The sequence below is a fragment of the Neophocaena asiaeorientalis genome, unplaced genomic scaffold (genome assembly GCF_003031525.2).
Source record: "Neophocaena asiaeorientalis asiaeorientalis breed wild unplaced genomic scaffold, Neophocaena_asiaeorientalis_V1.1 scaffold99, whole genome shotgun sequence".
Lineage (NCBI taxonomy): Eukaryota > Metazoa > Chordata > Mammalia > Artiodactyla > Phocoenidae > Neophocaena > Neophocaena asiaeorientalis.
In genome coordinates, this window is record NW_020173022.1 from 3,465,250 (window position 1) to 3,481,569 (window position 16,320).

General features: G+C 38.3%; 1 protein-coding gene across 1 annotated transcript in view; it reads left to right on the forward strand.

Moving 5' to 3' along the window:
• The window catches only part of PRRX1 (paired related homeobox 1), a 72,947-nt gene extending 57,477 nt beyond the window's left edge, over positions 1-15,470 (forward strand). The window contains exons 3-4 of the mRNA XM_024742395.1: positions 2,409-2,590; positions 12,160-15,470. Of these exons, the coding sequence (XP_024598163.1) occupies positions 2,409-2,590; positions 12,160-12,298 (321 nt within the window). The 3' untranslated portion in view covers positions 12,299-15,470. The remainder of the gene's footprint in view (positions 1-2,408; positions 2,591-12,159) is intronic.
• Positions 15,471-16,320: the final 850 nt, after the last annotated feature.

Consider the following 16,320-nt stretch of genomic DNA (forward strand, 5'->3'; position numbering starts at 1 on the left):
ATTTATGGCTTTTATCGCAACATGACATGTATCATATTGAGTTGTATGTGGGCCAACTTCCCCAACTAGACTGTGAAGGCCTCTTGGATGGAAGCCATATCTTATCATCTTTGCAAAATTCACTTTTTTCCCTCCAATATTTATTGAGCATCTGTTATTCGCTTGGAACTGGTTTTGGTTTGCTGGGCATAAATAATACACTGGCCTCTCTCCTTAAAGCTGTTACAGACTGGGGGCAGAGAAGACAGATGTGCATATCATACTATTATCATAGAGTAAGATGATTCCTACACTAAAGGAATGTTCAAGAATGAGTGATAGACCAGAGGAGGGAATGATTAAATCTGCCTGGGGGAAAAGAGAATACATGAACATTAAGCAGCCATTCTGAGCCAAGTCTCACAACAACCTGTGAGTAGGTATAATTATCTTCATTTGATTGGGGGACAAGGAATCAGAGAAATTAAATAACTATCCAAGGACAAACCTTTAAAGTCATGGAGCCAGTGTTTTTATCCAACTCTGTTAGACTTTAAAGTTATGTTCTTTCCACTACAACATTTCACAAAGAAGGTGATATTAAAGTTAAATCTTAAAAAACATGTCTTTGGCATGTGGACAAAAGGGAAGAATATCGCAGGCAGAGAGAACATTCAGTGTGAATACACGTAGGTGGGAAAATAACCAAATATATTTGGGAGCCTTAAGCCCAGGTAGGATTGGAAATGATGAAGGGCCAGTGCATGAGATTCAAGTGATACAGGATGTGGCCGACTTGGTGGACAGTGTGCTAATTCTTGAACAGTCTTTGTTCTATGGTAATACATTTTGATTTTAATCTGTGGCTGATGGAGAGTCAGAGGATGATATAAAGCTAAAGCGAAGCCCTGATACAATTATATTTGCATTTAAAATGATAACTCTAATAGCAATATGAAGGACACATTAGAAACAAAAGAGGTGAAGCCAGAAAAGATTCTGCCTCTACTGATTTGCACCCTGGTCTTCCATGGGGCACCGATCTCGTGGTATTTTATGTGAATGAAACCAACTAGAACTGTGAAATTGTCCCACTCCTCGCCACAGGATTTCTTTCTCCCACACCTGGTCATGCGTTTCCATAATTGCACTTAAAATTCTTGTAATTTTTCAAATTTACATGTCTATCTTCTTTTAATAGACTGTGAGCTGCTTATGAGCAGAGAATAAGTCTCACCTCTCCATTCCCAGTATTTAGGCCAGGGTCTAGAACACAGTCGCCATAAAGACTTCTTGAATGAGTAAATGAATGAATCAAATACCACGGCAGTCTGGAAGAGTTGTAGTGTCATGAGTCAGATGTTCTTAAGCTCAAAAACTCAGCCATTTATTACTTGTGAGAACTTTAACAGATTACTTAATCTCATTGAAACGGTTTCCTCAACTCTGAAATAGAAATAATAATACCTAATTGTGGAATTGTCATGATAACTAGAAATAATGTAGGTAATGTGCTTATATAAGTTCCTAGCCCTAATAGCACTTAATAAGTGGTAGGTTTATTATTAGCTGTAGTCGATGATATCAGTACTGCCCATTTCCTTGGAACCCTACAATTAAATATACTCCGGCCAACTTCCAATTTTCAGTATCTGCATTTCTGTTTCACAAGTTTCTTTCTAGAACTTCGGGAGTCACGCCAGAAGTGCTGGAACATTTATGATCAATGACTGACAGGAGCCAGTGTACAAATCCACAATTCTCTCACCCCTCCGGTGGGAGGTGTGTGCCCTGCATCAGTCCTTAGAGCCCCTTAAGGACTGAGCTCCCACAGAGGAAGCTGGTTCAGTAGCACAGTTAGAGGTTGCTTTTCTTCTGTTACTTCCTCCCTCTCTCACTGATATTCCTTGCACCTCCCAGATAAACCATTTGCTTCTTAAATCCTTGTCGCAGGGTCTACTTTTGGGAAGATGGAGAGTTTTCTTTCCATATCCAAAAAGTATTATGAAAGCAGTTGAAGTTTTTGCCTTTTGAAGAACTTTGAAAAAACTTCTTTTAAGATGCCATTGTATCTGTGCCGAAGTCTAACGAGATTTTTCTTTTTTTATTACAATTACAACAAGGAATATAATCCATATTTTGCTGTCACATGGGTTAGTCATGGATCGCATCTCCGGTGGCTTGATTATTGGAAGTACCTCATGGTCCTGTTCTAATAGTCTTTGTGCTTAATAGCCCTGGAACATGGCCTACCAGGGAAGGATTATGGCATGTTTTCTGTTGTTCTGGGAAGAATTCCATACTTAGCCTATATCTTCCATGGGAAGGTATTGCATGGTAAAAATCAACCGGGACTTTATTCATGGAACCTCTTCTTTGTTTTTTTCTCTCCCTCCTCATGCTCTTCTCTCCTCCCGACAATCTTCCAGGTGTGGTTTCAGAACCGAAGAGCCAAATTCCGCAGGAATGAGAGAGCCATGCTGGCCAATAAAAACGCTTCCCTCCTCAAATCCTACTCAGGAGATGTGACTGCTGTGGAGCAGCCCATCGTACCTCGTCCTGCCCCAAGACCCACTGATTATCTCTCCTGGGGAACTGCCTCTCCGTACAGGTGAATGACTGGCCCACTCTCCCTTGCTCCGCTTCCACACGTTTCTCAGCGGTTGGTCACGTTTAAAGCTGCTTGTGCAGCTGGCTGACATTTCTTACTGGGTTAACCTCTTCAGAGACGTTCAACTTGCTGACATCCCCAGATTTTCACAGGAGATTACTAGTTGCCCCAGGAGCAGGGTTTGGGGCAGAAGAGAGAGGGGCAGGCCATCAGCAATCTCCTCTTGGACTCAGGAACTCTTGCAAAGGTTTCAAAGATGGGGAAGAATCTCAAAGAAAAGATCCTTAAGCTATGCCCAGAGTCCCTCTTGTAATCATTCTGGAACAAAACTTCACTCCATTTCCAAATCTGATAGATTGGTTTGATTATATGCAAGTAGGAATTTAACATGTAAGGCTCTAAGTGTAGGACCAAAGGCAAACTTCACAATAAAACTGATTTTGAATGAAAAGAAAAGAAGTAAGGAAGGGAAAAAAGAAGGAGAGAGACAGAGAAAGACAGAGAGAGAGAGAAGGGGAAAAAAACCCAAGATCATTCAGATCACTTTCATGGCCATAGTTCTTTGTTAGTAGGTGGGGATGTCTTATGATCCAAGATGCCTTCCTGATCTATTGCTAATTCTTGTCTACTTATCTGAAGTTCTTTGAGGGGTTAGTTTGTGTGCGTTTTTTTTTTAAATATATAAAAACAATGTATAATTTACACTAAATTTTTATATTTAAAAGGTGAAAAATATTAAGGAAGCAAATAACAGAGTATTATTTCAATGGCTTGGAAAGGCTTTTAACCTCCATTTCGTATGCTGTCCAGAAAATACAGATTAACGCCAGAGGGAAGCTGAGACACATGTGCCTAATGCACTGTCATCAGTCTAAAGTGTCTTTATTTGAACCTAAACCTGAGTATTCTTAGAAACCAGATCGAGGCTATGTGTTCTCTGGCCGATTGCAGTGGAGGAGGAAGTATTTACGAATTCATTTATTATGCTTCTGTTTACCTTTTTATTGCTAAGGTTAATTAAAAGTTTAAAGAGAGGTTTTAAACTAATTATAAGATTATCTCCCAGTTGATGCTGAAGCTACTGATGTGAAATGCAACATTAGTGAAATGCAGATACTTTCGAAAGTTGATCACTCTAATCAAAGCAAAAAACCTCAACTAAATATTCTCTCTGTTCCAAATCAGTTCCTTGAAAGAAACACCATAAATGGATTTGAAAATTTCTTTTAAATTCCCCATTGTGAAATTAGCCTGAATTGCTTTGGTCTTAGTACATGGAGACTCTATGCATAGGAAACTGGAAATTTCTATTGCTCTCAGACATAGTATGCTTTGTTGATTTCAAAAGATTAGTCATATCTGTGTGTCTTATTTAAAATTTAGACTCCTCTCCCATAGGATTTACTAAAAACATATTTTGAAGACCATCGTGAAATCATATATTTAGTATTTTAAATAAGTGGAAGACTGCTTTGTTTTTCAGATAAATATTGATAGTTCATAGACTCATTAAATGGCTTGGGAAATGGATGTGGATCAGAGCTTGATGTTTCAAGGTCTCTGGTTTGAATTTGGTCACAACCAGGAAGTTCAGCTCCTTTTTCTTCCTGGATCCTAGTGAGGAAGTTTTCATACCAGCTGTAATAACCCAGATGGCTGTCACGCGGTCCTTACCAGTGAGAGGCGGAGGGCAGTACACTGCATGAGTGGGGATGAAATCTTCCCTGAATTAATGGCTAGATTACCTGGACCTCAGCAGAAGTTCAAATCCTGTGCCTGCATTATACATATTATGTATATGGGCATCTAATTGAAAGTATTATGCAATTTATGTGTGCTATTTGGGGAAGTGTTCTATTTTATTTTGAATGATTATGTAGAAATACTAGATACACTTAAAAAAAAACACTCATAATTCCACCATCTTGAGATAATTAGTGTTTATTTTTGCAATTAGAGTTCAGTATTTCATATAGTATAGACTTAGTATAAATACTATTTTGTATTCTGCTCCTTTCACTTAAAAAGCATATAACCTAGTACTTCTTACTCAATTCATGGTATACTTTTATATCATTTCTCTCTTAGACACAGAGTTTGTAAAAAATAATTAAAAATTTCATAGAATCTGATTGTTCATATTCTGTATGAAGAATTAATTAATCTCCAGATTTAAGTAGAAAAATGATGGTTTAAGCAGTAATTTAAGCAATAGTAATGTTTTTTGACCCAATGTTGACTGAAGTGTTTATATTTTGATTAATTTCTAAAAGTGGCACAAAGCTATTTTGTTTCTTAGAGATTTTTCTGCTATGTTTAGAACCAGAATACATTATGATTTCACATTTTGAAGCTTGGTAGGAAATATAAGTCTTGTTAAGGAAATATAAAAGAAAACCAAGTGATGAAAAGCAGAGGAAATGATAGACCTTTTGTGTTATGGAAAATTAACTTGCTATTTCTGTTGGTACTATTATGTCAAATTAGTTATCTCACATGTGACATTCATTAAAAGGCATTTCTCTTGGTTAATCCTTGGATGCACCTGTGTGGCAGCTCTGTCCTTGATCTGGTTCCAAAGAACAGACCCAACACTTGCCCAAGTTTAAGCCTTCAGCAAGCAGAATTAGAGCGAGGGCTCGTGATCCCTGTTTCTGTCCAAAGTATTAGGCCACATAACCTTATTTTCATTCAAATTAAATCTTACACGACATTGAAAATAGTATAAGACTAGGAAACTACGTAAACATGCCTGTTTGATTCAGGGTTTGTCTCAGATCTGTGAAGCATGCCTGTGACTGAGGTCCACCTTCTGGGGTGTGTGGGTAACCCCTGGGATGAGTGAGGCAGCTTGGTCATGCAACCCAGGGACAGCGGAGCAGACAGTTTTGCCAAAGAGGACAGTTTGCTCACTTCCACAGCAAACTGTGGAAGAAGACAGGAGGAAAGCAAGACTCAAAGAAGATAGCGTGCATATGGTCAGAATGATGGGATGGGAAACAGCCAACATATTTTTTTCTGGGTGTCTTTTATATCTAGAGTGGTGGCTGTATAATTTATCATCCAAATGGGACACTTCTGAAGTAAAAGGGGAGTGCTATTAATAATGACACTAGGACAACAGGCATAAACTGGGATTGTCCCTGGCAAACTGAGACTTATGGTTCACTCTATTTATAGCATGTCATGACCTCCTTCATACCCTCGAGGGTGTTAGAGGTGATGCTATCAGGTAGGAAACTGAGTCACCAGAAGGAACAAAGCATTCCTTAACAGGACACTACTGTCCTGGCAGGTGTCTTCTTTATCTACCCCTAGACAGTTGAAAGAAGCTTGTCTTTGGCACACATGCTCACTGCTTAGCTAAGAACTGTTTCCTTATGCAAATGAAAGCACACACAAGCACTAGAGTTATTTAAGACTTATTAGCTTGTACTGCTTTGCCTTTCGGGTGGCAGTGATTTACCAAGTCCTGGACTTTTGACTGTTGTTTTAGATGAAGTAGTTAAGAAACCTTTCTGCAGAGACATCCCTTCCTATGAAAGATAGATAAAGAATGGCCTAGCTCTGCAGTGTTGGTCTGGAGTGCCATTTTCAGAGGGAGGGCTGGGCTTCAAAGAAAGCTAATGACAAGTGAAAGAGAGGCCAGCAATCCTTATCCACAATTTCCCTCCCCCCACCTTCTCCTCCTCCCCTCATTTGATCGTGGTCACGGTGCTGCCTGACATCTGCTGAACGCATTTGGCTCATTTCTCCCTTTCACACTTTCAAAAATAGATCCTCGTCCCTCCCAAGATGTTGTTTACACGAGGGGCTTCATAACGGATTCTAACGGAAGACACTGAAAAGGTAACTTGTCAGAGGGGGAAGAGGGCGGCTGCTGGGGGTAGGGTTTAAATGGGAATCAAGTATATTCAAGAAAGTGGGGCTTAACAGTCCTAGAAATGAAAGCAGTGAGGTCCTCAAGTGGGGAACACCATTGGAAACCAAAACTGCAAGAAAATACGTCCATAGAGTTAAGGGTAGTCTGATAGCCTAGAGCAGGGCTCTGCAAAGATTACTGGGCGTATGAATCACCTGGAATCATGGTACGATGCAGAATGAGATTCAGTAAGTCTGGGGCAGGACCTGGGAAATGTACCTCTAACTTGCTCCCATGTGATGCCCATGCTGTTGACACTTGGTACACACTTTGAATAGTGAGGTTTTAGAGGAGATGGGACAGAGGTCAGAAGAACTATGTTCTTGTCCTGGCTCTTGTTGTTCTTCAGGCCAGTTGGGTCGTGAATCTACGTAACCTTGTATCTAAGCTTGAGCTAGTAATAGTTTCCCTATTATATATCACACAGGGGCGTTTGGAACCTATGTTAAGCAATGTGCATTTCAAAAAGAGAAACAAAAATCATTGAGACAACAGAAAGATGCAAGTCTTCATATATAAAACATTTCTAGAAAGAAAAGTTTAAAATGGTGGAAGCATCACTGCACATGCAGTGCAAACTGAAGGCTTAGTAATGAAATATGGCCCAAATGTGTCCACTTTAAGAGCTAAATGTACGTTTAAAAAAAATCAACTTCTGAGTTTTAAAAACAGAAGTTGGAAATGATTATTTAAATCACGAAAAGATCACTTCCAAAAGGATTTATCGGGTCTCTCTTTAAAAGTAAATTTTCCCTAGGAAAACTCATATTGAATTTTCTTAGATGAAGCAAGTATACCTCTGCTGTTCTTGCATTGACAAAAGAACAAACCAAAGAGATGATCTCCAACCTCTACACGTCACAGACAGAGTCATGAAGACCTCAAGCTCTACAGCCTTTCGAAAAATCCCAAGCTGGGAAGCCTTAGGATCTCAGGAAGACACATAGACTTCTTGGGCTGACAGATCTGTCTTTGGGGTGAAAATTTCCATAGCTTGTCATCATTTGTCCAAAAGGGCCAAATAGAAAACAAAGTTAGAGTTGAAAACTGAGTCAGGTAGTATTTTTCCCCCAGCTCTCCTCAATTGTTTCGTGATTTGTGGGATTTACACTCCGGGTGATTAGAAAGCAGAGGGGGAGACGGTCATAAGTTTCCTGGCTTTAAAACCATACCATGTATAGTATTTTCCATACTTCCTTGGTGTTTGGCAGTCATTTTAACACACTATCCCTCACAACAACCTCTCAAGGTAGGTTGAAATTATCAAAAATGATTTGTCCCCAGTGAAAACAGAACTCTAACCCTGCTGGTGGTTAGCATTCTGCTGTCTGTGGCTGGGCTCCAACTGTTAGGAATCCCCAAATAAGGAGAGGGAAAAATGTCAAGCTTACTTAAATGTGTCAGCTCTGTGCAAGTCCCAGAGCAGATTTGCTGAATCAACAGATAGGATACAAGTATTTCTTTTTCATCTCTAATTCCTCAATGCCCTGTACACGGCAATGTCGTTTCTTGGTCACAGACACAGAGAATTTTACATTCTTCAAAACTAAATAGAAATATTGCTTTGGCCAAACCCTATAAGCCCAGTCTTAGTACTCATCTCATGTCTGCCTCCTGTTAGAGGAATAGGCAGAAGGCAAGACCAATGGGCAGCATCTCTACGTGTTGGAAAGCAGGCTCTTGGTGTTATCATGTGCTTAATAAATTACCTAGTTTCAACCTCATCTTTTTAGCCCAGGAAGCTTAATCCTGTTTAGGAAGGAGAGGTCATTTTACATGGTGCGAATGGCCCCATTAATTTGGTTGAAAACAGCTTATTAACCTCACTGGTTTCTGTCTTGTGAGAAAACATTTCAGGGTTCTCGTTCTTTTCCTAACACAGAGCTTTAGAAGTTTTGGTGACATGGAAAACAGGTGGTCATGAACAATCTTTCAGATTGACAGCCACTCAAGGCTCTCTTGCATCTGTTGTCACTTTTGGAAGTGGGTCCTCTCCATCATACTTCTAAATGCCTTTTTAAAGCATGACTAAGCTGCGCTTGGATTAATTTTGTCTTTTCTGACCTGTAACACGTCTTGCTTATTACTGGTATGTCAAAGGACTGGTCCCTACTTGCCTAAATGGTAGTTTTAGTTTAAGTTGAGAAACTAGATTTATGTCAAACTACTGGAGGGAAAACATACTCGTTTTCTTTAGTGTGTGCACACAATATCACTTTAGCCTCTACCTATAAAGTTATGTACTCTAAATGTTTGTTTAGAGGCTGTGAATTAAGATGGTCTCTGTTCTTTTATCCTATTTCTTATGGCTATGCGATGCTGAAATAAGTTAGACCGATTTTTGAAAGTTTATAGCTTTCCTAAACGTTTATAGAGTGAAAAGCTTATCACTTTTCAAGTGTATAGGATATTGCAAAACTCATTCATTAATATCAACTGCTTTTTTATTCTCACATCCCTCTAACTTGAGAGCTACATATAAGTCATTGTCGTGGTCTCACTAACACAGTGGTGTCCTTAGAACGGCACCACAGTACAATTAGACAAGGGTGTTGTTCTGAAATCTGCAAACACAGTTGCTATTTAAGGAAAAATGTCTCAGTGAAAATCCAATCTCCTGTGTAAAATATAACTCTAATTTCATTAATTTGGTTTTGAGATGGGAAGTGGATCAACATTCATCTCATCTGGGATATTAACATCTGGCCTGCGTTAGAAAATCTGTGTTTCCAAGATATGTGTTACCATACTAAGTCTTCAGACTAGAAAACCAGATGATACTAGCAAATTATGAAGTAACTGCAGCAAAATGGTTATATAATAGATAAAATTGAAATCGCAAATACAGTAGACATTTCTAGAAAACAGTAACAGCATCTTTAGTAAACTAATTCTCCATAGTTCTAATTCCCTTTGTCTGCTAAGGAAACTGGCCACACCTTTGATCATCACAAAAAGAGAGAATCTCTATTAAATAGGACTTTGCTTGTCCAGAATCTCAAAGGATGGAAAACATGTCCCCCAAGAAACTGGGCCAAATACATAAAAGCACAATACTCCATGACAATCTACAGTTTGCCATCAGAGAATATTTTTTTTTCTTTCGCTCTCTCATGAAGCTTTAGCCTCCTGTTTTCAGAAGCCATTTAATTTTATTCTCAGTATTTAAATAATACAGATAACTCAAAATCTCAGCTTCTCTCCTATGCATTTAAAATTGTACTATATACCATCTTTAGGACTTAATTCTCTCACAGAAATCTGGCTGAGAAAGGCTGATTTGGTTGATGTCATAATCTATAACTTAGGTACATTTCCCAAATCCAATTATCTTTTTTCTTAGCTACTTAGATCTTTTATTTCTTTGAAATCTTAGATTTCAGTATATCCTAGAAATTTCTTGAGTATGGGATTTATGGATTTGCATATATTTCTGGTAGGGTCTTGAATGGAAGCATGTAATTCATACAGAACTTAAATGATAATATGTATATGGGTTTTGAAAATAAATGAGACTTCTTGGTATATTGTAACAAAGAAAAAAACTTGTCCCATTTTAACAGGTTGTTCTGATTATTTATCTCACTCCTAATTGAAACCTTCATGAATTGGGACTCTTTCTGTCTTTATCTTTTGGTAGACAGTAGTAGAAGTAATAGTCTATTCTATAAGTCTAACCTGCACCAATATTTGTTCACTTTTTACTGTTAAAAGCTATATATGGTGGATTAAGAATATGCAATCATCAGTCTTGCTTTTGTCATGTCCCTTTTGATTTTGCACATTCGATTAAGACAGCAAAATTAACGGGAAGGACTGGTTCCTTAAAATAAAAGCATGTTGGTAAAATATTTTTAGAAATCATTACTCACAGCAGGATGACAGAGATCACTGATACTGAGCAGGAATCAGTTTAATCATACAGTATCTAGATATTTTTCAGTTACTTATCTATTCATTAAATACTTTCTTGAATGCCAAATATGTGCTAGATATGGTGCTAGCTCTACCTGGGGACACGGTGGTGAACAAGGCAGATGTGGTATCTCATCTATGGGGCTTATAGTATGAGGAATTAAAATAAGTCCTAAAAGGAAAAGTACAGGGTGCTATAGATAAATCTTTGTGTAGACAGTTAAGATCATGCACCCAGAAATGAGTAAGAGTGAAACACACAACAGTGAAATAGAAGAGTGTAGGGTTATTTTGGAACCCTTCTGAGTCTTCCCCCTGCCATAGGACACAACCACAGACACTCACACTCACACACATACCAGTGTTATAAGGGTCTTAAATTAAGGATCATATTTCTGGAAAGACCTAATTATACTTTTTAACCCAATTTTCCTGGGTTAATTGCTAGTAACTGAGCTGATATAGGCTATTGTGAGTCTTGACTATACGTCTTGACTGTAAATCTTGACTATGTGGTGTCCCAAATAAGTATTAATGATACAGTCTCTCTATTTGTAGAGTAGCTTTAGTTTTTTCTTTCTGGTCTGTCACTTGATCCCCAGAACCACAAACTCCTGTGTGGCTGACAAAATTGCATAGGAATGCAGGCACCAGAAGAGCACATGTCATTCCATTTATAAGTCTATCTCATTCCAGCCCTCAGTTGAAAGGTATTTTGCTAATCTTAGAAACAACTAGGAACATTTTCATTGAATTAAAATGAGTTCCCTTATAGCTGTTTAGTATCAAGTAATGGATAATTTGCATCCAAGTCTAAGCAACCTTTACTTTTCCTTTAAAAGAAATTCATGGATACAATTAACAGAAAACCACCAATTACAAATTTCTGCCCAGTGGTATTCCTAGGTCTTAATTACAGTCTCTGACAATGAAAAACAACTTTGGGTTTTTCTCAGCAATAAGAACAGTCAGAAAGTTACCTCTGAGGTCAGGAATACTGAAACTGGAGCATTTGCTAGTTTATCTAAGAGATATAAACATTTCCAAAATAACTGACCCGAAAGACAGTGTAAGCTGCTCAAGTACTTTTGAATAAGTTATAAAATCAAGGCGAATTGGAGTGGAAACCTCTTGATTTGGCAGTGCTTGGTACTATCAACCAGTGGATCAACAAAGGCAGAGAAGTCATCTTAGATTATTTAACTGGTTCTCCAAGTACACTATTTAATAATGGTATTCAGTGATTATCTAAAATATGTTAGGATTAATGTCAGCTACCTAGAATGAGGAATGAAAAATGCCCCTTAGTTTCTTTTCAAATGCCTCCTTCTCTTCCTCCTCACTCCCACAAGCTGGTGATGTAGGCAGGACAAGATTAAACACTGTTTTAACTGGTCAACTGATGAAACACCTGTTATCCACCATAAGCAGCTTTCTTCTCTCACCCCAGAAATAAATCATTACTCACTGTATCCAACACAGAAAATACTTTTCCCCTCGTCTTGTTCCATGCTCCACTGCTTTTCCCTGCCCTTCAAAACACTGCCACCCTTTTCCAAGGGCCTTAGACTAATGGAATCTGGGGCTGTAAGGGACCTCAGAGGTCATGTAGTCCAACCCACCTGCCCCTACCTGCCCCCATCCTGAGACTTGTACCCATCTGGGGCACAGACTTGCAGCTTTATGAAACTAATGCCTGTTATTCTCCCTGCTCTCTCCTTTGTCCCTACAGCGCCATGGCTACTTATTCTGCCACATGTGCCAACAATAGCCCTGCACAGGGCATCAACATGGCCAACAGCATTGCCAACCTGAGACTGAAGGCCAAGGAATATAGTTTACAGAGGAACCAGGTGCCAACAGTCAACTGAGGAAAAAAATAATTAAACAGGCCTAAGAAGAAATCAAAAACCATAAGACACCTATCCTGCTCTGTCATTTCTACATCTGCTGGAAAAAAATAAAAACAAACAAACAAACACAGAAATAAACTATTGGGACCATGGCAGAGAAAAGCAGGAGAGGAGCAAAATGAAAATTAGTTAACAAATGTTCCTCCTCCCTCTGGGATACCACCACCACTTGTTTCTGTGTGTGTTAATTTTGTTTTTCCTTCTATTCATATGCTTTGCTTGATATACTCTGAGCTTCTTCAGTTAAGTTCAGCCCACCCACCCCCATGATTGTATGGGTTTTAAAAGAATCTACAGCAGCCAAAGAAACCATATATGTATATATATTCAGAATAATTGCCTATAGTCTCCTCATTGACCTGTTTGAACCTCAGTGTCTTACACTATCCTTCTTCCTAGTTCTCTGTACAGAAGCTCTAGGAACTTCTGAAAAGCCAAAGTCTTTCTGAAGAATCTGTGCCAGACATAATTCCCTTTCTCATTGTCTCCATCTCTGTTGGTCATGGTAAGCTTGTTCCATCAGCTACTGGAAAGAAAAAGCAATTGTACACAACATCTGGTCACTGGCCTGTCTGATCCAGTGTGACTGGCTATGTCTGGCTAATTCTAAGCTCTAAGTTCTAGATCTAAGCTCTAGATTTAAGCTCTAAACTATAGAGGATAATATTACCATCACTACCACCCCTCACCCCTATCCAATCAATCAGCCATCCTAAGTTAAAGATATTTGTGGTTTCTTGAATGATTTGCTGTCATAGGCTATTTGATAGAAGATACATTTTTCACTTGAGAGGGGGAGAGACATTTCTCTAGGAAAACAAAGACTAAGTTGTTGTGAAAGGCATGGCCTATATCTCTTTGGTGCCTTAAGGGTAGTCATATGCACACTTATATATATACTGTATATATTTATATATTATATATATATAAAATATTCTTGCAAGCTTGAGTTTGCAGTTTCTCAAACACTACAAAGAGCAAATTTCACACCATCACCAGTGTCTTTATTTCTACGGTGATAAGACTTTTTATTAGGGATCTCATTTCCTTTCTTTCTCTACACAAAATTCTTATTATGGCCACAGAGCAATTGATAGGGCAGCTGTTTGAAAACAGGTCTAATTTTCACATTAGGGTTTTAAATAAATTAGAAACTATTTGAGGCTATGAAAATGTCCTTGAGTTTGGCACCTGAACTCTGGTGGAATGCTGATACATTCTGATAACGGGAATTACACTTAGAAGAGGGAAAGCCGTTTCGTCATCTGTCCTTTTTCCACTCAACAGAAATCTGAAAGATACGTCTTTAAGTGGAATACTTAAAGGTTTATCTAAATTCTAAAAATTTAAAAGGCAATTGTGGGCTATTTTTATCTTCTAATATATTGAAATAAAGTTTCGTGTCTAGGGCTGGGAGCCAGGATTGACCTTTTCTTTGTTTCTTTCTCTTTGTTTCTACCCGTGCTTTTGTAACTTGTCAGGTAAACTTGACCAAACCATGTTCATTCTGTGCCTTGGTTTACCTTTTTTGTAAAATGGGTTTAACAATACTTACCTACCTCACAGGGGTGTTGTGAGGCTCTAATCATTTGCTTTTTCATTCTTTCCTGTATTCTCTGTATGTCCAGCGCTTTGTAGCCATGGGAGGAAAGGGAATATAAAAGTATACCATGTTAATAGAAGGCTGCTGTACCCAGAAGCCTTGTTTTCTAGCAAGGAAATGCTACCTTGCTGTAAATACTTATAACCTTGTATTTGGAAATGAGAAATAGGTTTATATTTGCAGACCTCTCAAAAAATCACATCATTTGACCAAAGAATAATTTAAGACGCACAGGACATATCTTTGACTTATGTTTTCATCCTGATCAACTTGGATTTCTAATAATTTTTATCAGTAATTTGAAAAGGTTTAGATTGATTTTGGCCAAATATGCCAACTCTGAGTGACAGGCAAGGATTTGGGATTTAAGATGCACTTTCAGTACAGATTTTTTATTTTCCCTGGCATATCAGATTAAGCTAATGGTGGTATTTTTTCAGTCAAACAGCCACCAATCTGAAAATGTATTTCCTATGTTGATTTTGAACTTCTTTTATTAAGAAGGAAGCCCATCTTATGCATTTTGCTTTCATCAGCTGATTCTCTCTTAACATACTATTAAAACATTTCTTACTGAATGGTTTATGTAGGCTGGCTGAACAACACACATTACTTGCTTCCTAAAGTATTCTTCAACTAATTCTTTTGTCCCACTAGTTGCTGCAGATTATCGAGTTTCAAAGGAACAGTGTATCCTAACAGATTAAAACATTCTTTGTGAAATGAGTGCAGTCCAAGAAATTGGTGAACTTTTGGGGTTTGGAGAGAACAGCTGAAAGAGGATTTGGGTTATATAGTGCAGGGAAGAGACATCATAGGTGAAAAGATTTTGCTAAAAAGGGGGAAATCTTAGAAGAGGGAGTAAAGAGAGGATCATGTAAAACAAGGTCATTTGAAACTTGCATCCTGACATTCATTTCCAGTGGTGAAGAGAAAAGCCTGAACCCATAACCCCAGTGCTGGATGAAATTAGGCAATTTTACCCAACACCTGGGCAAGTGCTGTCCAGGAATATCATAGAGTAACCAATGCTGTCCGCCACAGGAGCTTTTATTGTTAGTGAATCAATACCACAGACACCTATTATGTAATGTACACAGGGTACAAGCACTCAATTTTGTTCATTCGTTATTGATTAAAAAAATAGAAGTTTGATACGTGATTTGGAGGAATAGCCTTCTGGCTCCTAAACCAGGTGTCAACAGAGGGCCTCAGGGACACAAAATTCAAAGGCATATCCCTGTTCCTTATCATCTATACACAGATAACAGATGAATACATATAAACTATCTGTCTGTGTCCCCAGTCCCCCCCACCACCAAAACAAGGCGCTGATTTGTAGGGTACTTGGCAGTTTAGATCAAGCAGGAAGAAGTGACCGGATAAAAAAGGGAATGACATTTAGGGTATAAAGATCTCATAAGAAACGTAATATGTAAATTATATCTTGCTTTATGATGTAAAATATACATTGTTTGCGCTAGAATAGAAATGATTCCTTTTCAATAAAAAGAAAGAAGGATACTACTATGTCTGCTGAGTCTGCTGGTTCTTTTTGACCTTCAGAAACACCTGCTAAGATCTAAGATTGCACTCAGAAAAGAGTGAAGGTAAGAGGGATTTATGAACAAGAGAACTTTTATCAGAGTGTAATAATATTTTCTAAAAAAGGGAAATAATCTATTGTTCTCACAAACAAAGACAAATGGTGGGAGAAAGAGGGGACTTTTTTTTAGTATAATGGATAAGTGTAAAGTGGATCTTTTAGGAGAGTTTTGCTATTTTTCATCCACATCTTTAGTATCCACAATAACAGATATCATTAGACAAAACAGATTTTTTATAAAGCACAGCCTTTTCTTTTAGAAAAAAGAAGTAACAAAGTAACATTTTTTAAGCACCTATTGTTATAGCATTGTGTGTGGTAACTGGTGGAGGCGTGATAGAAAAACTAAATAGGAATCGAGTTTTTTCATACAAACTGAAATCTGATTTAAAAGGCAACTACAGCATGAACAAATTTATGCAGTAGTTCAAGACAATAAATTAATGTTGTCAAAGAAATAGAGCAGATGGGAGTTCAGAAGAGGAAGCAAGAAAACACTGTGAACTGGAATGGGAGAGGGTTTCGCGGAGGAACTGGGACTTGAGTTTCATCAGCAAGGATTTGGTCAGGAGAAGGGAAAGTGATGGCTTTCAGGTAGGGGGAATGGTATGCATAAGAAAGGATGAAGGTAGGGATACGGGAATGAGGAATTTGTTTCAGGAGCACGGCAAGATGGGCCTTGTGACCGCCTGGAGGGGTGGGATATGGAGGGTGGGAGGGAGACACAAGAGGGAAGAGATATGGGAACATATGTATAACTGATTCACTTTG